The sequence below is a fragment of the Anomaloglossus baeobatrachus genome, chromosome 5 (genome assembly GCF_048569485.1).
Source record: "Anomaloglossus baeobatrachus isolate aAnoBae1 chromosome 5, aAnoBae1.hap1, whole genome shotgun sequence".
In the NCBI taxonomy this organism is placed as follows: domain Eukaryota; kingdom Metazoa; phylum Chordata; class Amphibia; order Anura; family Aromobatidae; genus Anomaloglossus; species Anomaloglossus baeobatrachus.
The window spans coordinates 392,893,406-392,917,181 of NC_134357.1; the positions used below are offsets into that span (position 1 = coordinate 392,893,406).

General features: G+C 45.2%; 1 protein-coding gene across 1 annotated transcript in view; it reads right to left on the reverse strand.

The window, feature by feature from the left end:
• Positions 1–8,596: 8,596 nt before the first annotated feature.
• Positions 8,597–23,776, reverse strand: part of IKZF3 (IKAROS family zinc finger 3) — a 128,496-nt gene continuing 113,316 nt past the window's right edge. Inside the window, exon 8 of the mRNA XM_075350138.1 lies at positions 8,597–11,395. Within this exon, the coding sequence (XP_075206253.1) occupies positions 10,713–11,395 (683 nt within the window). The 3' untranslated portion in view covers positions 8,597–10,712. The remainder of the gene's footprint in view (positions 11,396–23,776) is intronic.

Here is a 23,776-nt window from a genome sequence, read left to right on the forward strand (position 1 = left end):
CAGCAAGGTGTCTAACCCCTCCGTGGGTAGGGGGTTGTGCCCCGGGATCCGGTGGCAGTAGTGAAGGGGTGCCATTGGGAAAAGGAAGGGTTTCTGCATACTCACTCAGTCCAAGAATACTGACACCGACAGCTTGTAAACCAGAATTCTGAGCACCGCTGCAGCAAGGAGGGAGCACACTTGGGTCCGTGCCCTTGGTGTTGCTTGTTAGCCTGTGGCCTTTCTCGTGGCACCTTGTTCACTGTTTGGACCCTATAGTGTGGAACTAATCGGGTCCCACTCACCTGTATGGATAATGGAGTGAGCTTGCTCTCAGGTCTCACGCTTGGGATTTGATGGACTGTGTATTGGGAAAAGTCCTATCCCCTCGTTGCGCTAGTACCCAGATTTTGGAGCGGTTGAGGGATGAATCTTGAAGATTTCACCCCGGTCGGGTAAATTACCAGGACGCTTGAAGCTACTTCCTGGCCTAGGGTCCGTGTACCCCGTCGTGCCCTGGCCCCTGCCTGGAGATGGCTCAAGGCTGCTGGCTTCTCTCCTCGGCAATCCGTGCCCCTTGACACGATCCCCTGTGACCGGGGTTCCAGCTCCTACCAGGCCCAGACCAACGTCTGCCACTTAGTAGTCTTCAGGAGCCCTGCTCCAAACCAGTGACCTCTCCTTCTGAGAGTCACACTCCTCACTCCTACTCCTTCCACTCCTTTCTCACTTCTCCTGTCACTTTTTCACTTTCCCCTTACCAACCCCCCAATTGGGCGGCCCTATTCCCTTCAGGCCCCCCAGTGGTGTGTCTGGTGGCTGTGGTGTAAAGTGTTCTTAGGGTTTTGACTGGCTTTGATCTTAGCAACACCAAAGAACAGGGATCCATAACCAAGGAGGATGCGGATACTGTGCAGAAGGGCAGATTGCACAATACCCTGTGATGACAGATAGGCCAGGGCGTCACATATCCCTGGGGGTCCTAATAGTCCCTCTTACGTAAATAGGGATACTTACATCATTAATGGGACCACTGACAAGACTGGATGTGGGACTGCAGGAAGGTAAGGTGACCGTCACGATGTACACTATAATAATGGACTGAGTTGCACTGGGATTCACTGACCCAGCTAGAGTAATCATTCTGGCCCTAGGAGTCCAGTATGGGCAGTCCTAAAGAGCTACAGGAGGCCTTTCAATCATTGATTAAGGCCACTTTCTGATTAGAACCACTCCAATTGGCTGCAAAACCCAGACTGAGCAGGGATTACTTTAAATAAAATACTACAAACTTATATATCAATATGTTCCGCTCCAACTGCTGAATAAAAAGCTGCTGTCAGATCAAACACCATTTTTAATGTGACAGATTCCCCTTACAGCACCATTCCAGTGTTTTTTTGTTTTTATTAATTTCACCCCATAGTGGTATCACTAATGTATGATCCTTGACTGTAGTAGAATAATTATCAGTAGCTGTCTTCTGCTGTTCTCAGCACGTCTTTGGTCGTTTTCTGATAGTTGTGAAGAGCTGGATCACTCCAGTGTTTACTGGGGGGTCCAGAATTCACTTTTCAGTCTAAAGACTTTGAGAGCAAGAATTGCATTAAGAACCAATGACTATTAGCTATGATTTCTGTTCTGTCAAAAGCTGTGGTCACAAGATCACGGACCGGGATCAGAGAAAACCACAAGACGACTGGTAAGTATATTCTTCCAGGCAGGGAATAGACATTAGTGATACCACTCCTGTGGTGATATACTGTATAACAAAAATACTGGAGTTGTGCTATAAATTGAGTATATTTGTATATGAGACACAATTGTCATCAGTAAGCAATGCTACCTCTGAAACTGCAATCTGTGGTGGATCTGGGATCAGCTCTTGTACAAAGTGAAATCTATGTGTTAATAGTAACAAAACACAGTGACGCTCACCTGGCTTATTCTTATGCTTTTACCTTTCTCCCGCATAGACACAACTTTTTAATGTTTACATATAGAATTGATCTACTTAAAATGTTAGGTAACTTTTTACACGTATTATAAGGGTACTACAGGGACAAAGAAAGTTCTTCTAATGGCCCTGCCCTTATACACTATAAAAATGAGATCCATAGTGCTGTTCCTCACCCTCACTGTGCCTGTAATTCAGTCTGGCCCTCGAGTTGCACCTTGGTGCTCCCCCTCCCCTCTGGGATGTTACATCTCATATCAGGGGCCATTGCCTATTCTATGCTCTAAGCAACAGCTAGCCCCCTGGGGGCATGGTGGGGTGTGGCCTACTCCTGTTAGTAACAGCCACCCCATTCATAATCTCGGTTTCCCTGTGGTCCGAGAACAGGGAGCGTCATAGCCATGACCCTGTTCTCAGAGTACAGGGAAATAGATCTTTTCAGGGGGCTGGCTGTTACTAAGAGCATGGAGTAGGCCACACCACCTGATACATGATGTAATATCCCATAAGGTAGGGGGAGTACCAAGAAGCAGCTCCAGACTAAATTACAAGTACTGTGAGGGTGAGCAAAGCACTATGGATCTCATTAGAGAAGAATGTTTTATTTCCCCGGAGTTTCCCTTTAATGTACTGATATAAAGTTCAAATTTATATTAAGCAGCAGAACTCTGAATGGAATTGTGCAGACTTCAGAGCTGTAATCTATTGGCATTCCTTGGTGATTCAATGTCTGCCACAGAGCTTGTGGTGTTTTGTTATCTGAGCTGTCCTATTTATGCCAAAGAGTTTAATTGTTACATAATATCACATGTGCAACCAATTTTATGTTGCTGTAACCTACTTAAAATAAAAAATTAAGTCACTTAAATATTTTTTTGGGCCCAATTGATTATAGCATTTGCACCTGTTTTTATTGTTTTATGCCTTTTTATTGTTTGTACCTTTCTTGAAGTCTGTTATAAATGTTTGCCTGTTCTGTTTTGTTTTTTTGTTTTTTGTTTTTTTAATTCGCCACTGTGAGTGTGGTGTAGGGTTTCCAGATGTTTTCGTATGATTTATTATTTGCAACTTTTCAAAAATTCACAATTTATCATAAATGTACTCCATGACTATTAAAAGGGATTAATTTGGGCAAAATTGAACATAACCTCTCTCTTTTAGCCATTGACCTTATATACAGGGTGGACCATGAATATGGATACACCCTGGGTGGGCCATAAGTATGGATACACCCTGTTAAAAACAGTAAGGTGATATCAGCAACCACTTCCATTTTATCAGGGTGTATCCACATAGTTATGGCCCACCCAGGGTGTATCCATACTAATGGCCCACCCATGTACAGAGCGATGTAGCAGACCTGACATGGGTTTCTTTCCTTCTCACTGTGTATAGACGCTGTCTGTACAGAGTGATGAAGCAGAGTTGACTTTGCTGTCCCTGTGGATTACGTTGGACTAAGGATTTTTTTTATAATAAAGATTGAATCTCTAAATGTTTTTTTGTTTTGTTTCTAATAAAAAAAATCTCTGTGCTGTTTTTTTTTTGTTTTTTTTTTACTGTTTCCTAGAAATTCATGGTAATCATGTCTAATTTGGCATGACACAATGAATTTCAGGGCTGCTGCACGAGTCAGGTAATGCTCCTGGAAATGGCGCTAAGAAACAATGCTCCATTTCCAGGGGTGGCTGCGGGCTGCAGAGAATCCCAGCCCCCAGCTGCCTGGCTTTACCTGACTGGTGATCAAAATCTAGGGACGCCCGTTTTATTTAAAAAAAAAATAATTTAAAAAAAAAAATGCATGAGCTCCCGCTGCATTTTCTATTGCTAGCTAAGGGCAATCCAAGCAGCTACTGGCTACTAACCCACACTCCTTGGTGTTACCTTCACTGGCAATGGAAAATCCAGGAAAGCCCTTTTTTTTAACTTTATTGACAAAAAACCGCATCTCGCCAGTACACGGTATAGAGTATACCAAGTAGTGAGATGCTCGGGTGAGCACCAAGTACCGGCGAGATGCACTGACACTACAGGACCTTGCATGACGTCATAGCCATGTGACCGGTCTATAACCAATGAGGTAATACAACATTCACACGTGACTGGTCACATGGCTATGACGTCACGGAAGGTCCTATCATCAGCGATGGTTACCGGGAGGGCACAGCGATGATCGGAAGCAGAAGTGGATGGGAGACAGAGTTGTGCAGGACGCGTTGCGGGACCAGTAAGTATAATGACAACGTTTATTATTAACGATATTCTTTATTTTACAGCTCCCCCCGCCCCATCCCATAATTGTAAAGTCCAAGTTTGGTGTTCGGACGCAAGTTTGCGCTATCTCAGAACCCGAACTCGAACTTTACAAAACGTTCGGGCTAGTCTCCCGAACACCGAACATCGGGGGTTTCGTCCATCAATAAGCATGTCCTCTCCTGCGGGGCCGCAAGTGTTTCCCGCAGAAGACCGCAGCTGCCTGTGCCCACGATTAGGGTTCGAAAAGCTGCAGACTCTCTCTCTGTTCTCCCTGCAGAGAACACTTGTGGCTTTGCAGCAATAAATTGACATGCTGCGGCTCAGGAAGCTGCACCGCAGGTCAGTTTATGCTGTGGAAAAAAACAAGCACAGTGGGCATGGGATTTCTAGAAATCCCATCCAGTGTGCTTGCACTGTACAACACAGCATTTTGGACTGAGCAAAAAACATGCTGGGTCCAAAACACTGTGAACCCTGATCATGGGCATGCAGCCTTAGGATACTAATAAAAAGAGGAGCACATTTACACTTTTTCTTCAACTAATTAAAAGCTATAGAAAAAGTAAGTGACCAAAGTCAAATTCAGACTCACCCCAATGGAAATAAGGTCCACCTCCATGCATCAGCTGTAGTCCTCATGTACTCCGCAGCCCCATGCAGTAATAAGCAGAAAATATTCCAGAGGAAAAGGGGAAAAAAGAGGATTCTACTGTATAAAAATGATCTTATTTATTGAATCACAGTAAAAACAACAGTCTCGGGTTGTGGAAGCCGTTCCTCTGACGTGTTTCCAGCACCTCTTGCGCCCTTAATCATTGCTGGTGAGGCGCTGGAAACACGTCAAAGCAACGGCTTCCACAAGCCGAGATGGCTGTTTTTACTATGATTCAATAAAGAAGATAATTTTATACAGTAGAATCTTCATTTTTTTTCCCCCTTTCTTTTGGAATATTTTCTAACTAAAAGCTATGTTTGAGCTTCTAAATATGCCATAGGTACCAGGGTGCAGACATGCTCCTTCCAAGGATTTGGTATGTAGGAACAAGAGGAAATGTGCATTAAACTGCGCTGCTGTAGGAGAAATGAAGTTGCAAATAGCTGGATAGTAAATATAGGTGCTTTATTCAACGTTTTTTAAAGTTAATCCCCAATTCTTCATCAGGAAATGCACCAAATTCGCTTTGAAACGCATTGAATAAAGCACTTATATCTACTATCCAGCGATTTGGAGCTCCTACAGCAGCGCAGTTTAATCTATGTTTCTTCTGGTTTCTATATACTTATTCAGCCTCTGGGCTTGTGGACTTTGTAGCAGCTGTTTATAGCCTTACTACTGGTTGTGGGTGACACAAACATACAAGGTGAGCACCTTACTAACATAGTACCACCCTTATGTTTTGATAAGACCCTATTGTGCTTGTTTGTCCATAGCATTCCCTTCAAGGATTTGGCAGACCCACCATATGACCAATGGTAGCTAGCTGGCTCTTCCATTGAGAACCATATATACTGTATGTGGACGTAAGGGATATGTATTATAAATTAAAATGGGTATTAGTGGGGGTGCCAACAAGCCACTCTGTTTTGGCCATGGTAGTTAGATATAGGGCTAGGACAGTAATTGAACGTTTATGTTGGGTGAGAAAAAGTCCAGCTAAAGTTTCTGAGGTAGGCAGAGCACACTATCAAACCAAGGTCACCAATATGATTTGTCCTTACTCCTACTGTTCTTATAATATTTAAAGACTGCTGAATGTCTAAATGGTTTTGATATAGCATACTGTACATGCACTCAAGATCGAGATGCCTTCACTTTGACGTCAGACTCACTAAGTTTATACTCCACTGACTGCCTTGAAATATGCAGATTTCACTTGAAAATTGGTAACTAACGTATTTTATAAGTTCGTTATCCTGCATGATACTCTGATTCAGGCGAACATCCATACTGGCAAACTTCTCTGTAGAAAAGCAAAGAAAATACAACCGAAAACAGGATTTTAGAACTTCGCTAACTTATTAATTTTAGAGAAAAAGTGGAAAACTATGAATGTTATGTAAATTAGCAAGCTAATACTGAAAGTGAAAGAATACAAGATGTGAAAACAAGTAAGCAACAAAATTACTTTTCGATTCACCATTCCTGAACACAAGGTATTTGGTTAGTAGAGATGTTTTTTCTTTACGGTGAATTAGGAAATTGAGAAGACCACCTGTGACAACAAATACGCAATGTCTGACAGCCTTGTCCTTTGGAGAATGGAGAGGAGAACTTACTGACGCATAATCTGTGACAGCAACTGAGCCGTGAGTTTCACTTCCCACTTCCCAACCCTAAAATATCTCCCCATGAGTCCCAAGAGAGATCATTCTACCCGCTCATCCACCTTTGAGTTGTGGAGTTAATTAGCGCCTTGACATTTATCTTGTAGCAATCAATTTAGTTCACCTTAATTGATGTTCTCAACATTACCACAGTTTAAAATGTCTCGTTAGCGCTTATACTGACGGAGTTTCGCTGGTGTATTGATAGGAAGCAGTGAGCTCAACTAATATTATGAAATAAAGGAACCATACTTATCCCCAAGTCAGATTCGGAAAGAACAAAGTTCAATTACTTATAAAGGGTCTACAGAAAAATAATTATCTGCTTGTACCAAGATGGAAAGCCACAAACACAGCAGAACTTCAGGACTTTGACCTGTATAAGACATGTGATCAAGTATGAATGAGTTCAGGAAAGTCAGCAACACTTGGAAATGTTGTGGGAACGGGAAAGGTAAGTAGAATTGTTTGTTTATTTTTAAAATGTGTTGGGGAAGAAAGGAGGACATTATTACCTGGAGAGGGCAGGATGGGGACATTATAACAGAAAACAGCTTGGGGGGATTATACCAGAAAGGGGCACAGGACAGGGGACATTATTATTGGAAGGGGGCCAGGAGGAACGCATTATTACAGGATAGTTCATAGGATGGTCAACATTATTACATGTTAGGGTCCAGTATGGGGACAATATTGCATGCTATGGGTCCAAGAGGGGGATTATTATTAAATGAAGCGGCCATGACAGGGAACATTATTACAGGAATGGCCCTAGGTGGGGGATTTTATTACAAAATAGGGGCCCAAGATAGCTGATATTATTACAGAAAGGTGCCAGGATGAGGTAAATTACCACAGAAAGGAGCCAAGGCAAGGGACATATTACAGGAAGGCGCCGGGACAGGAGACAGTATAGGAAGATACAATGTTGAGGGCCATTATTACATGGGGGATGAACACATATTTTGCAGGATATGCTACATGGGCCCGTACATCTGACCAAAATGCAGGTGGGGGACCAAGTCCAAATTTTGCACCAGGGCCCATTGGACTCTAGTTATACCTCTGGTTGGTAAAGGGAATAAGGGACTACCTCTATTAAAGTGTAGCATAAAGTAGTGATTGAAATGCTTTTAATTTTCTCTGTTATGTAAACTTATTTTTCACATTGTATTCATCAGCTGTTACTTCTCCCATTAATTGATTGATTTCTTTCTCACTATTATTGTGCATAATGTGAAAGTTGTCAAATCAGCAGCTGGAGAGGGAGAGAAGCCCACCGAAATATCAACAACACTCATTGAGGTGTCTTCTTCCTCATGCTTGCAAAACTACAGGACAAAGAAACATGCCTAATAGATTTTTGAAAACAGCATGTCCCTAACTATAGGTGCATTTACACCAGTCAATGCATGGTTTTAAACTAATGATTGGTTACATATTTGCCGGTCAAAGGTTGTTTACTAGCCTGTTTAGATCGCATTGGTGATTTACACAGAATGATCGGTAATTGATTATTCTATGCACATAGGCTGCCATTGTTCTCAGCAGCACAGGTCCTGTTTACACAGGATGATGTGCCATGAAGAATGATGATGTTTTAGGAAAACCAAAAGTTCATTTCACCCGACATAAGTTCATTGCACCTGAGCATTTTGTTAATATATTGGGTGATTGGAAACCTATATAAACTACACGAGTATCAGCATTGGAGAGTCCTAAGATGGCTTATTCTTGATAATTCTGCAGTGTAAATGCCCCTTTACTTATGCTGTAGTCAAAGGGGGAGAAATAAAGGTGGTGTCAACATTCATTTAAACACAGATTTTCTTCAAAGGTATTTCAAAATAGATTTTATAAACTTAACATCGTCTTAAAAGAAATGGAGAGATTTCTTACCTGTTCAACGATGTAGGTCAGCCGTTTCTTCATTTGTGTATAATGTAATACTAATAAAGGTCCACAGAGGGGATAATATATTATGCACAGCAAATGAAATGGAATGTTAGGTCAAATCTCTAATTGAGATTTCAATTTTGGCTAGAAATTTATTTATTTCAATAATTGATATTATTACACCAAATTTATTCAGCAAAGAAGAGTCGAACAATTCACTGACTTCAAAGCAACAATTTCATGGTAATGTCTAGTAATGTCTGTATGATCCCCAACCTTTCTTACCTCAAAAGCTAGATTCAGCTCTAAAAGAAGGTAGTGAGCCACAGCGAGAGCCTGCCCAAATTGTGACATCCAGCTCCTGCCTCCCTCAAAGTACTGACATCCAGAGCCACCATAATGGATTCATTAACAGCCAAAGCAAACCCACCAAGGTAGTATTCTTTAAATCAGGGGTTCCTACCATATCCTTATTCAGTATTCTTGCATCAAGACCTTCCACCATGATATCGCATCTAGTTTCAAGCACCCCCTATATCTGGAAGTATCATCCTATGTCCAGCTGAACACTTAATTTATCGAACACCAAGTCTAGTATATGTACTTCAAGATCTGCTCTTCCATGAAAGGCTACTAACAAAAGCCACCATCTGGAGACTAGCTCCTCATAGCTGTTTATTAAACCTGATGCTAATGCAACAATTGGTAGACAGCCATGAGCAATACATTATGGTCCCACAAACAGGTTGGGGATCCCTGGTCTAGAGAAAAAGTCAATGTATTAACACTTAAAATAACTTTATGGTTTACAAAATTAACAATATAGAAAAATACATAAAATATTTAGCATACAAGATTACAAAAACATTTTTAAAAAAGATAAGTATCACAAAACCTTGTCTCCAGGGAAACATATTTACTAAGGAAATTAACTTAAATAGTAATGTAAAAAAATCTGCATGGTCAGTCCTAGTAAAGCTTCTAAAGAAACAGAAAGTACTGCAGCCTTAATGGCTAATCAATCCACAAAAAATCATATAACGTTTTGGTCTATGTATAGTCAAACCTATAGAAACGGTCCTTCTGGCAAATTACAATTCTGGGGTCCACTTTAATGCATCACGTGAGGTTGAATTACATTATTCTCATGAAGATTTGTGAGAATTAGAGGATTCTAATAACAGGTATTAAGTGTCACGATTCCGCCGCTCAGTGATAAGGGCATCTGTTAGGTGAGAGACAGGTGCTTGCTGAGCTGTTTGTGTTTTGAGTGACAGCTCAGTCGTCCAATCTCCTACTGAGAAGTGCTGTGTTACTGCAGGTGTTCCCTGTTCCTGGTAATTGCCCAGCTATTTAGCTGAGCAGTCAGTAGCAGGTGCCGTCACACACGAGATTGCTAACGAAATCGTTGCTGCGTCACCATTTCTGTGATGCAGTAACGATCTTGCCAGTGATCTCGTTATGTGTGACACCTACCAGAGATCAGGCCCCTGCTGTGAGATCGCTAGTCGTTGCCGAAGGGTCCGGACCATTTTCTTCAAAGGTGATGTCCTGCTGGGCAGGACACATCGCTATGTTTAACACCTAACCATGACCTCCTATACAGGTTGCTCGTTGTTACTGCATCGTTGGTAAGGTCTGACTGTGTGACATCTCACCAGCGACCTCCCAGCGACTTACCAGCGATCCTTATGAGGTCGCATAATTTTTGGGATCGCTGGTAAGTTGTTAAATGTGACGGGGGCGCCTTCTGTTTAGGGTGCTTGTTTGTGTCAGTTATTTGTGCTTTGGGGATTGATCTTTTGCTGCAAGACCATTGACTTTTTTTGACCATTCTTTTTGCTTGTCTCAGTGCTCTGATCCGTTACCTTCCTGGTATGCTGACTTCTGACATGACCTGACTATGCCTCTCCCTATCCCCTTAATCTTGATGTAATCACCTCTGACCCTGGAATAGTTGACTATCCTCCTTCATGACTTGCACGTTTAGTGACTAGCGTCACATTAAGGTGTGAACCCCTGAATTTTTAAACATAGACCAAAACATCACATGATTTTTTTTTCTGGATTGCCTAACCAATATATTCCTTAATTTGCATCCAGGAATGCCAAGTTCTCTATATTTATTGAATTTCAGGTGAAATTCTGATTGTGCACCCATCCAGTAGGAGTGCAAAGCGTCCTTTTATCTGCAACCTTAATAGAGACATATTCAACATTCTATTTCTCTTATGTTGTATATGTTATAAAACATAACGTGGACGATTAACCTCATCATAGACGTAGCTGGTAAGATGTGCTAATTCATGCAGTGCCGGTGTTCACCTCGTGCGATATGAGATGAGAACTCATAGCGGTCCTGGCTACGATGTCCACACATATTGCATTCAAAGGGGTCTCGAAATCCATGGCATCCCATGTGGATGGTAAACATGACGTAATCAAGAAAGAAGACATAACAGTGGTCACAGCGGTACACACCCATTGGGAACCCATCCTTGCTTAACACCTGCAAGAGGTCACGCTGAGATAGCCCCGGATGTTTAAGGAGCTCGTAAATCCTAGCATGCTCCTTGGGGAGATGAATTGCACTGTTTGTCCGAACAGGAGTGGCATTTGGGTTTGATGGATAGGATGCTCTTTCTTCGTGGCTGCTGTCGGTGTCAGTTGAGTCTTGAGCATTCACACTTGGAGACAGGCACTGTTCAGGAACTGACTTTTTCTCTCTTAAAGGCTCAGGGGGCAGGTGGCCATTGGAAATATCAACATGTGTGAGTGGCACTGGGTAAAGGCTACCAATGATAGGCACCATTTCAGCAGAGGGATTGGGTGGAGTGTGAATTATAGGACGTAAAACCCCTGGACCAAGGTAAGCCATAGGACTTCCTATATTCTGCTCCAACATTCTTTGAGGAATTACATTGTGATCTTTACCGTATAAGAAACTATTGAAGGGAACTTCAAAGCATTGTCGCTTCTCTCCTAAGGAAAAAATAATGAAGAGTAAGATGTGATTAGTGTATTGCAAAAATGACTACACATGCGAAAAACAGGACATTTATGTTCTGGTGACTGCTCTGGCACTAATCCCAGTGTCTATTTTATAGGACACGTTCTTAGTTTTCTAATTGAAGAATCCCTCTTATCTTTTAATGGGGAATTACCATTGTAGATATTTAAATCTATATTTAAGGGACTTATTGCATTTCTTCTTCTCTGTTCACAAATCTGGCAGAGGCTGATACACTACAGATTTTCTGCAGCCTAAAATGTGCAGTGATATTTACGATGGCAAAATCCATTAAAAATCGTGCAGATTTTGTTGCAAATTTGCACTTGCAAAGCCAAAAAGGTAACACTGTCACAGCTAAATAGAGACGTTACAAAACTCCAATTACAGCTACAATTTAGGCTGCTTTCACACATCCGGCTTGAGCTCTGCGGCTCAATCCGGCTGTGCAAGCTATGCAACGGATGCGGTGAACACACCGCATCCTTTGCATAAGTTTTTCCTTTGCGGCCAGTCCGGTTTTTGCCGCTTGCGGCATGCTACTGAGCATGCACAGTGGCAAAAACCGCATGCGGCGGCCGGATGCGGTTATTGCCGCATCTCGCCGCATCCGGCCGCCATAGGCATGCATTGAAAAATTGGCCGAATGCGGCGCGATGCGGTTTTTTTTGCCGCACGAAAAAACGTGCCAGGCAACGTTCCATCCGGCCGCCGCATCGGCTAAATCTGCCGCATGCGGCAAAAACCGGACCGAACAGGAGCCCATGCGGCACAATGCGGCACTAATTAAAGTGTATGCAGAAAAAACGCAACCGGCAGCAAAAAAAACCGGTTGCGATTTTCCTGCAAAGTGCCGGATTGTGCCGCATTGCAGAAACCGGAGGTGTGAAAGCAGCCTTACAAAACTATGTCACTAGTATGTCACTAAGTTTTATGGAATCCATCTGTAGCAAACCCACAGCAAAATCCATGGGTTTGGTGGCAAACAGTAAATCGTTTATTCCTATGTGGGAACATACAGGGAGAGTTTGATTTTCCTGCAGACCTGCTTCTGGTTCTGGGTGCATATTGCACCTGACAGGTTCCCTTTAAGAAGGTCTCAGCTGATGGAGAGGTATTTTTTGCAGCCACCCTAAGGCCCCCTTCACACGTCCGTGGAAAAAACGATCCGTTTTTTCACGCATGTGTTAAAGGGGTGGTTTGCTCCCCGTGTGCCGTGTTTGTGGCACATTCCTGTTCACCGTGTGTTATACGTAATAACACAAGGAGAACGGAAAGCCCCGCCTTGCCTGATTCTTCCAGAGCTGTCTGTGGTGCTGAATGACAGTGTCCGGCACAGGCCACGCCCCGCTGACACTGCTTCCGGCCCCCAGTGAAGAAGATGCGTTGTTCAAATTCACTGGGGAACGGATGCAGGTGACAGCCGCGGCAGAGACTGCAGGTATGGTGGAGGTGAGTTTGTGTTTTTTTATTTTTTACAATGCCACGTGTGTTTCTCCGGCGCGTGTCACACGGGCACGCATCCACACTACATCCGTGTGGTACGTGTGCGGGCCCGTGCTACCGGAGAAACACGGACATGCATCCGTGTAGAGCACACGGCACACGTCTGCTCCACACGGAGGCACGGGCCACTGGCAGAACACGTGCGTGCACATATACCCATTGATTTTAATGGGTATACGTGTGCCCGTGTCTCCAGTACATACGGGCACGGACCTAGCACGTACCGGAGACACGGACGTGTGAAGGGGGCCTAAGGCTGTGAAAATGTGGCACTGGTGTCATTTGGATCAGTGTACGGTCCAGGTGTCTGTTTTTAACATCAGTTGTAATCAGTGTTTTTCATGTGTAAATGAATTATAAAGTTTCTTCTCTATTTTGCAATGTTAAATACAGACAACACACTTATGGCACACAGATGCCATCCATGTGCTGTACGTGTTTTTTACAGACCCATAAACTTGTACTGGCCCTTTTAAAAGGACGTGTTGCCGTGTGTTTTGCACGTACACACGGTCTACAAAAAACAAGGCCATGTGAATAGCACCATAGATTATAATGGGTTCATGCTGTATGTGTGAAAAACATGTACATGCAACAAGGACATCTGAATGAGCCTAATAGATCCAGAATAGTATCCAAAATGGACAACTCCCGATTCTCTAATGCGTAAAAAAGATTTTCTAAACCTGACAGACACTTCAATTCTAAAGGCCCCGTCACGCACAGCGACGTATCTAACGATATATCGCCGGGGTCACGGATTCCGTGACGCACATCCAGCATCGTTAGCGACGTCGTTGCGTGTGACACCAACGAGCGACCGTTAACGATGGAAAATACTCACCAAATCGTCCATCGTTGACACTTGGTTCCTTTTCAAAAAATCGTTGATTGTTGAGGACGCAGGTTGCTCGTCGTTCCCGAGGCAGCACACATCGGTATGTGTGACACCTCGGGAACGACGAACTACAGCTTACCTGAGGCCGCCGGCAATGAGGAAGGAAGGAGGTGGGCGGGATGTTACGGCTGCTCATCTCTGCCCCTCCGCCTCTATTGGGCGGCCGCTTAGTGACGCCGCACAAACCGCCCCCTTAGAAAGGAGGCGGTTCGCCAGCCACAGCGACGTCACTAGGCAGGTAAGTACGTGTGACGGCTCCTAGCGAAATTGTGCGCCACGGGCAGTGATTTGCCCATGACGCACAAATGACGGGGCGGGTACGCTCACTAGCGATATCGCTGCGTGTGACGGGGCCTTTACACTATTTATACCCTAATATTTGATGGAGAATTCTGAGTTACAATGTAATTATGATGCTCAGAATTTATTTCAAAAGCTTTAAAAGCAGACTGGGATCAAGAGAAGAATATAAATCATGCAAAAATATGATGTAAGTAAAAATAAATGACAAGAATGTGTTTTACAAAGATTACATAGTCAGGAGGCATGAATACCCCAGGTAGACGTGTTTAGCTCATGTTTTAAGGTAATGTGAGATGTGAATAGCAGGATGCAATAACAGATGACATTAGACTAATGCAATATAATACCTGTTACTCACAGCCAGCAAATTCTCCCTTCTCAAGTTTATTTGCTGAGTTTACCTCACTCAACCACTGGTTTTCATGTTGCACAACCATGCTTTCTCACCTACCGATATATGAGCATCACTCGGCAGACAGGCTCCTATGAATCACTGTGTGAATGAGGACCGGCTACTCAGGAGAGATTGCTCAAGGTAAGAAAGTGATGAGAGCTGAAGAAGAGCTGTCAGGCCAAGGTGAATAAACAACCTGCACAAATGTCAAGATCTCCAGGAATCACAACATGTCATCAGTGGGCTTCCTGTCATCATCTGATGTACATGACTGCTTTCAGCTATTCATTACTCCTCGGATATTACCTGTTACTTAGGGGTAAGATGTCAATGTCAATGAACAAATCTGGCTCTTATTGTAATACGTATTAGATTTCATGCATTTTGCAAATATCACGTAGGTCTAGTTCTCGTGGGAAAAGGTCTTGAAATCTTGCTGCACATGGTGTCATTTTATTTGCAGTGTAAGCTCCTTATTTATGAAGGTCGACATCACAAATTTCTATTATCATTATTATATCACAATGGATTTGATATATTTTGGAAACCCAGTAGTATAAAAACGATGGAATATAATGAGGTCCTCTTGGTGTTCTACATAAATCTGTTACAGTGCTGGTTCATCATTGGAGAACATATACTATGATGCAAGGGGATTACAGGAACATCAATTTCCCAATAAATCTTCATCATCACAAGGACCCTTTTATCATATAAATATTTGTGGGGAAAGCACATTTCCTGCAACTGCCCAGGTCTGGAAAACTCATCTGATAATTCTTGCAAAACCACATAAGCAAGCCTTGTAGATGGTCGCATGGGTCTGCATCACTCTTAATGGTATCCGAGCTCTTATGACATGGAATGGAAAGCCATTAGCATCACATCAGGCTACAGACTGCAGGAAAGAAGCCACCACCTCCCATTGTGGGAGTAGGTTAATAAGGGTTTCTATTTATTTTATTACTTTACTAGCTGCAGCACTCGGCATTGCATAGAATAGTGACTAAATCTCTCTCTTTCGCCCTCTCTCCATCTCTCTCACTCTCCATCTCTCCCACTCTGTCAAACACCCACTCTACCTCTCTCCCTATTACCACCAAAATCATCTTAATTGACGTATAAGCAGTTGACACGCCCGCACCGGGGGGCCTGCGGTGACTCGTTACCGGGCAGCGGTTCTGCTCCTGGGGTGCTGCAGTGGCGAGGCCCGGTTCCGTGACCCCGGCGGTGTCATTTAGGGAATAGGAAGGTGATGATGACAGTTTATTCATGACTCCACCTGTGGTATGCGGCAAGTTCGGGTGCCACAGCTGCAGGATGGGGACCTATGGGGCAGATGGTGACGCAGCTTAGATAGTGCAGCTTTCCACAGGTAGAGCTGGGCCCGAGGGCAGATGGGGGTAGTAGTTGTAGGTGATGGCAAAGATTGCTGGAATGGAGGCACGGGAGAATAACGAAGCGACACAGAGATGCAAGTATCAGGGGTTTGGATCACCTCAACAGCTGTTTAGGATCTGGAAGAGAAACACCATGGATGTACTCCTGGAGCAGTTTAGGCATTGTGTGGCCTCTGAGGGTGGCTTAGACTGGCTGAGGACCTGCCTTGCTACCCCTCCTGCCCAGGACCCTCCAGCTGCTGCTCCTGTGACCGGTGCTTCCCTGTCGGACTCGGTGGTGGCTGTTGAATTGGGACCACCTGCGACCTGGGAGAGGAGGAAGAGGAGGTCACGTGATCTTTATTTGTCGTCGGTGTCCAGAGGTCAGAAATAGAGAGGCCGTAAGAAGGAGTGCCAAACAGCAGCCAGCCTGAGGCATTGCGACATTGCGAGTAGGCTGCCTCTGCGATCACAGGAACATGACCGAGGTTTCGAACGTCATCAGAGGGCCGGTCGGAGTTGAAGACTTGGCACTAGTCCTGCTGCTGGAACATGCAGTGTGGAGAGCGGATACGTGAGCAGGCCCTCCTGGCAGTGCTGCACAGTTGGCGAGACCTGCACAGCCAGGAGCGCTGGTGCGGGGAATACACCACCCAGGAATCGGATCACAGCTGTAAACCCCTCGCTCTCGTCCCTTGGTGGCACAGTCCTGGCTGTCACCAGAGGTCATGACTGAGGAGGTGGGAGCAGCACCTCAGCTAAGGGGTTCAGATGACCAATGGTCCACAGATGGGAGCCAGCCCCATGGACAACAGGACACGGGTCATGGTGAGATGCATCTTATGGTAATTAGGGATGATGGGGAGGTGGTAGATGGGTGCTACTCATTGATTCAGACAGCTGTTCAGGAAGCCCTGGGTGGCAAGCAGTTAGATAGTGGGTTGAATATCCTTGTGGAGGAGTGCAATAGGCCCCCTAATATTGCTACTTCTCTATTAAAAGAGGCTATGACATGCCACGTCTACCCCTCAGTTTTCATTTAGCTAAGGAGTTTAAGGAGAGGATTTGGGGCAGGAATATATGGAGATCTCTCTTCAACCCACCTCTAAAGCTCCAAATGCTCCTTTATCTGAGAAAAAGGAGGATAAAGCAGATTTGGATATGGATAAATGTCGTAATCCTAGGTCATTTCTGTCATGGTTACAAGTGTTTTCAATCTATACAGCAGTGCTTGGTGAGAAGGAACCAGGTCTGTGTACAGGCCTGTTCCAGCATGTAGACATAATCCTAGAGGCTTACATACACTTTGGCGGCTCCGCTTGGCCAACTTATGACGAGAGCTTCAGCCAAAAGTTGACTGTACACCCCAATGTAGTTTGGGGAGTCAAGGATGTGGGTCTCTGGATTAGTCTCATACTCGCTCAGCATCAGTCCTTTGAGAGGTCGAACAACATGCAGCCTGCGAGAAAAGTAGTATGTTTCTCCTTTAATGATGCAGGCTGCAAATGGCCAAACACATTGTTTCAGATATGAGTGTTCTTTATGTGGGGGCTCCCATTCCGCCTCCAAGTGCTTCAAGAAATTGGGTATTAGACAGCAATCCGGGTCGCCCAGGGATATTAACAGCAAAGGGTAAGACTCCAGTTCCGGAGTTTTTAGGAAATGGTTGCAGGTGTTTTGGTAACCTTTGGTCATTTTTTTCACATGAGGCCTCGGTTGAGGAGTATATTTTTAAGGAATTATCGCTGGGCCGCATAGCTGGCCCATTTTCGGAACCTCCATTTCAGAATTTCAAGGTATCTCCACTTGGGGTGGTGCCCAAAAAGGACCCTGAAGTGTTTTGGGTGATACATCACCTATCATATCCTCCGGACGGCTACTTGAACGTCGAGGTCGCGGACTTTCCGGCGATGATGACTTATACCTTTTTCGCTTTATAAGACGCACTTTTCCTCCCCAAATTTTGGGAGGAAAATGGGGGGTGCGTCTTATAAAGCGGTAGCGGGGGGGGGGGGTCCTGTCTGAGGCGATCGGGCGGGTGCCTGTGGCTGCATGCAAGCGGCCGGGTACCTGTACTTGCATGCAGCGGCAGCCGGGTACCCGTGGCTGTGTGCGGGCGGCAGCGGGTGCTGTGTGGGGTCGGCAGCCAGGTACCTGTGCTTGCATGCGGTGGCAGACGGGTACCCATGGCTGTGTGCGGGCGGCAGCCGGGTGCTGTGTGCGAGCGGCAGTCGGGTGCCCGTGCAGGTACCCGGCTGCCGCCCTCACACAGTCACCCATCTGCCGCCCGCACACAGCCATGGGTACCCGGCTGCCACCGCACGCAAGCACAGGTACCCGGCGGCTTGTACGCAGAGTGGGCGGGCAGCCTGCTGGCTGCCACTCTGTGCATGCGGGGCGGGCGGCTGTGCAGCTTACCAGTTGTCCGCGGTCCCACTTTCAAATGATGGCGCCGGTGGAGCTCTTGGATGAGAGCTCCATCTGCGCACGCGCTGCTCCGGGAGTCAGCGCGTGCGCAGATGGAGCCCTTGGATGAGAGCTCCATCTGCGCATGCGTCGCTCCGGGCGCCATTACTTGAATCGGGACCGCGGACACACTCCACCACTGAGCCGTCGCCGCCGCTCCCACCACTGAGCCGCCGCCGCTGCCACCACTGAACCGGGACCGCGGACACACGCCACCACTGAGCAGTCCCTGCCGCTGCCACCACTGAGCAGTTGCCGCCGCTCCCACCACTGAGCCGCTGCCACCACTGAACCGGGACCGCGGACACACGCCACCACTGAGCAGTCCCTGCCGCTGCCACCACTGAGCAGTTGCCGCCGCTCCCACCACTGAGCCGCCGCCGCTGCCACCACTGAACCGGGACCGCGGACACACGCCACCACTGAGCAGTCCCTGCCGCTGCCACCACTGAGCCGTCGCCGCCACTCCCACCACTGAGCCGTCGCCGCCACTGCCACCACTGAACCGGGACCGCGGACACACTCCACCACTGAGCAGTCCCTGCCACCACTGAGCAGTCGCCGCCGCCGCTGCCACCACTGAACCGGGACCGCGGACACTCACTGCACCGGCCTGCTGCACGGCTCACACGCCACGGCTGCTGCCGCCACCACGGACCCCACGGATCCTGCCACCGCGGATGCCACCGCGCCTGCAACCACGGACGCCACGGCACCTGCAACCACGGACCCCGCTGCCACTGACCTGCCGCGCCTGCCAGCACAACCTGTGCCTCCTGTGACCCCGCTTCACCACCACTGCTGCCCCCCTCCGGTAAGAGAACACCGGAGTATAAGACGGACCCCATTTTTCTTTTTTTTACCTTTTTTTATGTCTAAGTTTGGGGTGCGTCTTATATTCCAGTGCGTCTTATAAAGCGAAAAATACGGTACTTCTTCTGATGCTGCCGTTTCCCTTCCCTAGAGGTTTGGAGTTGGTTGTCTGTTGGCTAAGGCAGATATCAAATCTGCATTTCAGCTTTTGCCTGTTTGTCCTAATGGCTTCAACTCATTAGGTTTTTGTTCTTGTGATGGGTTCTTCTTCGATAAATGACTACTGCTGGGCTTCAGCTTGTCATGTTTGTATTTTAAATAATTTTCTTCATTTTCACAATGGGCGACGGAACATACCGCAAAGGAGGGGGTCTTATTCATTGCCTGAATGATTTTTTTTATTTTTTGGCCTCCCCGAACTCGAGCGACTGCAATGCCTTATAGGGTACTTTTTGTCAGCTGATGTCTTCTTTTGGTGTTCCGCTGGCGGAAGACAAAACGGTAGCACTGGCGGAATGTTTGGAGTTTCTGGGCATCATCATCGACTCAGCTCGCATGGAGCTTAGATTGCAACAGGATGAAGTTGTTACCTTTCATGAAACGATTTTGGAGGTTCTCTTGAGGGAGAAGATTACGCTGAAACAGCTTCGATCCTTGTTGGGGAAGTTGAACTTGGCACTGAAGATCATGCCCATGGCAAGAGCGTTTTGTCGTTGATAGTACAATTGTACTAAAGGGTTGTCTTCACCGTTTGTGCATATTCGCATTTTGAAAGCACTTCGATCCTATCTAGAAGTATGGTTGCAATTTTTGGAGTCTTTCACCGGACGGTGTTAGGTTCAGACGCAGTTTATTGATGCGCCAGCTTTGGGTTTATCTACCAATGTGGTTTGGGTTTTGTGGTTTCTTGGAACCGCCAATGGGTTAAAAAATGGTGGTGGTCGGGCATTTCTTTCGCGAGAAACTGGACATTTTTGAATTTTTTTTTGGCATTTTGGTTGCAGTTTTCGTGTGGGGTCCGCGGTTATTGAATTGATGGATTTGGCTTCATTGTCACTGCAGAGTCATTGTGCTGGCCATCAATACACTGGCCTCGCCTTTTGCTCGTGTTTCTAGACTTCTTAGAAAATTGGTTTTGGGTTTGTTTGCAATGTAAGTGCATCTAATTTTCTGTATATGCTGTGCAATTCACGTACACTGTTATTTATTCCGGCCACCCAACTTTACATTCTACTGAGTTCACCAAATCTCACTTCACACGTGTGCAGGTTCCATTACGTCAATAATGTACACACTGTCCATGTATGCAAATACGCCCATCTCCTTAAGCATATTATGGATCCACTTACTGCTCCTCTCTACGCGTGCGCGATTATTTCACGCATGCACCATGTCATTTGAAGTACCACACATGCACCAGCTTCATATGCTTTCGTCGCCCTCCCCACGTATGCGCGATTATACGCTTAATGCTACGGCATACCGCCTTCTCCTGCCACGTCGATACATATGATGTGAGTGCTGCCCATCACCCATCAGTTACGTCCACACAGTACAAGATACCTCATTGGCCCAGTGTCCCCACATGTTTATATTCTGTAAGGTATATACCCTCTCTTTCCCAGTAGTCCATCAAGATATACTTCACAATTATGGAATAATAGCCACTAGTAAAGTACCGTAATCCAATTAATCAAAGGTAGCAAACCGGGGTACAAGAAAATATAAAACTTAACCTTTAATAAATATTCCTTAAAAGGAAGCAAGAGATCCTTACTTCAGTAAAAAGTTATCTAAAGAAAGTGCTGTACACCACACATCCCCCTTAGCATGTATCAGGGGTTCAAATGGCCAGAAAGGTCTTCCTGAGAGATAACATATATAAATAGTGTGCTGACCAGTGCAATCTGCACAGACAAGTACAGCCACTGACAGTGTTGGAAGGCCCGCTGCTGCCATCTGCATGTCCTGTCTAGTCCTTGTGGATAAGGACTGGTCTCTGATGTAAACTCCCCTGAAGAATACAATTGTAGGAAACGTGTTTGGAGAACAGGGACTTAAGGATTTCTCTGCATATAAGGGGACCATATGCTCAGTCCGTTTAAGGACCATTGGGACGCCCAGGTTGATATGTGAATCCTTTAAAGTGAAGGTGGATGGATCACATGAGGATGGGTGAGACTATTCCAATTTCTATTGAGGCAAAAAAGACTGACTGCACTCCTCGACCTGACGTGTGAACAGGTGCATAACTGAACATGACATAAAATACAAAAAAAAAAAACAGTTTGCACTCTGATAATGCTAAAGTATGGAAACCATGAATATGTGAACATGGATCTGCATTACTGCTAAGGAAAATCTGAGAAAAATATGAGATATTTAGCATATATAAATGGCCATTTGTATATCTGCCCAGTTGCCCCTTCACGGCATATCTCGTAACTGGGTCCCTGACGCTATGCTGAAGCCTCTCTCTAGGTTAAAAACCTCCTGTGTATGGGCAAGTAGGAACCTGCTATATAGGATAAGATTACCTGTGGCAACTGGGGGAAGGGTGCACGGTCAGAAGGTATGACCCTCTTCATATAGACAAAAAAGACTGACTGCACTCCTCGACCTGACGTGTGAACAGGTGCATAACTGAACATGACATAAAATACAAAAAAAAAAAAAAAACAGTTTGCACTCTGATAATGCTAAAGTATGGAAACCATGAATATGTGAACATGGATCTGCATTACTGCTAAGGAAAATCTGAGAAAAATATGAGATATTTAGCATATATAAATGGCCATTTGTATATCTGCCCAGTTGCCCCTTCACGGCATATCTCGTAACTAGGTCCCTGACGCTATGCTGAAGCCTCTCTCTAGGTTAAAAACCTCCTGTGTATGGGCAAGTAGGAACCTGCTATATAGGATAAGATTACCTGTGGCAACTGGGGGAAGGGTGCACGGTCAGAAGGTATGACCCTCTTCATATAGACAAAAAAGACTGACTGCACTCCTCGACCTGACGTGTGAACAGGTGCATAACTGAACATGACATAAAATACAAAAAAAAAAAACAGTTTGCACTCTGATAATGCTAAAGTATGGAAACCATGAATATGTGAACATGGATCTGCATTACTGCTAAGGAAAATCTGAGAAAAATATGAGATATTTAGCATATATAAATGGCCATTTGTATATCTGCCCAGTTGCCCCTTCACGGCATATCTCGTAACTGGGTCCCTGACGCTATGCTGAAGCCTCTCTCTAGGTTAAAAACCTCCTGTGTATGGGCAAGTAGGAACCTGCTATATAGGATAAGATTACCTGTGGCAACTGGGGGAAGGGTGCACGGTCAGAAGGTATGACCCTCTTCATATAGACAAAAAAGACTGACTGCACTCCTCGACCTGACGTGTGAACAGGTGCATAACTGAACATGACATAAAATACAAAAAAAAAACAGTTTGCACTCTGATAATGCTAAAGTATGGAAACCATGAATATGTGAACATGGATCTGCATTACTGCTAAGGAAAATCTGAGAAAAATATGAGATATTTAGCATATATAAATGGCCATTTGTATATCTGCCCAGTTGCCCCTTCACGGCATATCTCGTAACTGGGTCCCTGACGCTATGCTGAAGCCTCTCTCTAGGTTAAAAACCTCCTGTGTATGGGCAAGTAGGAACCTGCTATATAGGATAAGATTACCTGTGGCAACTGGGGGAAGGGTGCACGGTCAGAAGGTATGACCCTCTTCATGTAGACAAAAAAGACTGACTGCACTCCTCGACCTGACGTGTGAACAGGTGCATAACTGAACATGACATAAAATACAAAAAAAAAACAGTTTGCACTCTGATAATGCTAAAGTATGGAAACCATGAATATGTGAACATGGATCTGCATTACTGCTAAGGAAAATCTGAGAAAAATATGAGATATTTAGCATATATAAATGGCCATTTGTATATCTGCCCAGTTGCCCCTTCACGGCATATCTCGTAACTGGGTCCCTGACGCTATGCTGAAGCCTCTCTCTAGGTTAAAAACCTCCTGTGTATGGGCAAGTAGGAACCTGCTATATAGGATAAGATTACCTGTGGCAACTGGGGGAAGGGTGCACGGTCAGAAGGTATGACCCTCTTCATATAGACAAAAAAGACTGACTGCACTCCTCGACCTGACGTGTGAACAGGTGCATAACTGAACATGACATAAAATACAAAAAAAAAAAAAACAGTTTGCACTCTGATAATGCTAAAGTATGGAAACCATGAATATGTGAACATGGATCTGCATTACTGCTAAGGAAAATCTGAGAAAAATATGAGATATTTAGCATATATAAATGGCCATTTGTATATCTGCCCAGTTGCCCCTTCACGGCCGTAACTGGGTCCCTGACGCTATGCTGAAGCCTCTCTCTAGGTTAAAAACCTCCTGTGTATGGGCAAGTAGGAACCTGCTATATAGGATAAGATTACCTGTGGCAACTGGGGGAAGGGTGCACGGTCAGAAGGTATGACCCTCTTCATATAGACAAAAAAGACTGACTGCACTCCTCGACCTGACGTGTGAACAGGTGCATAA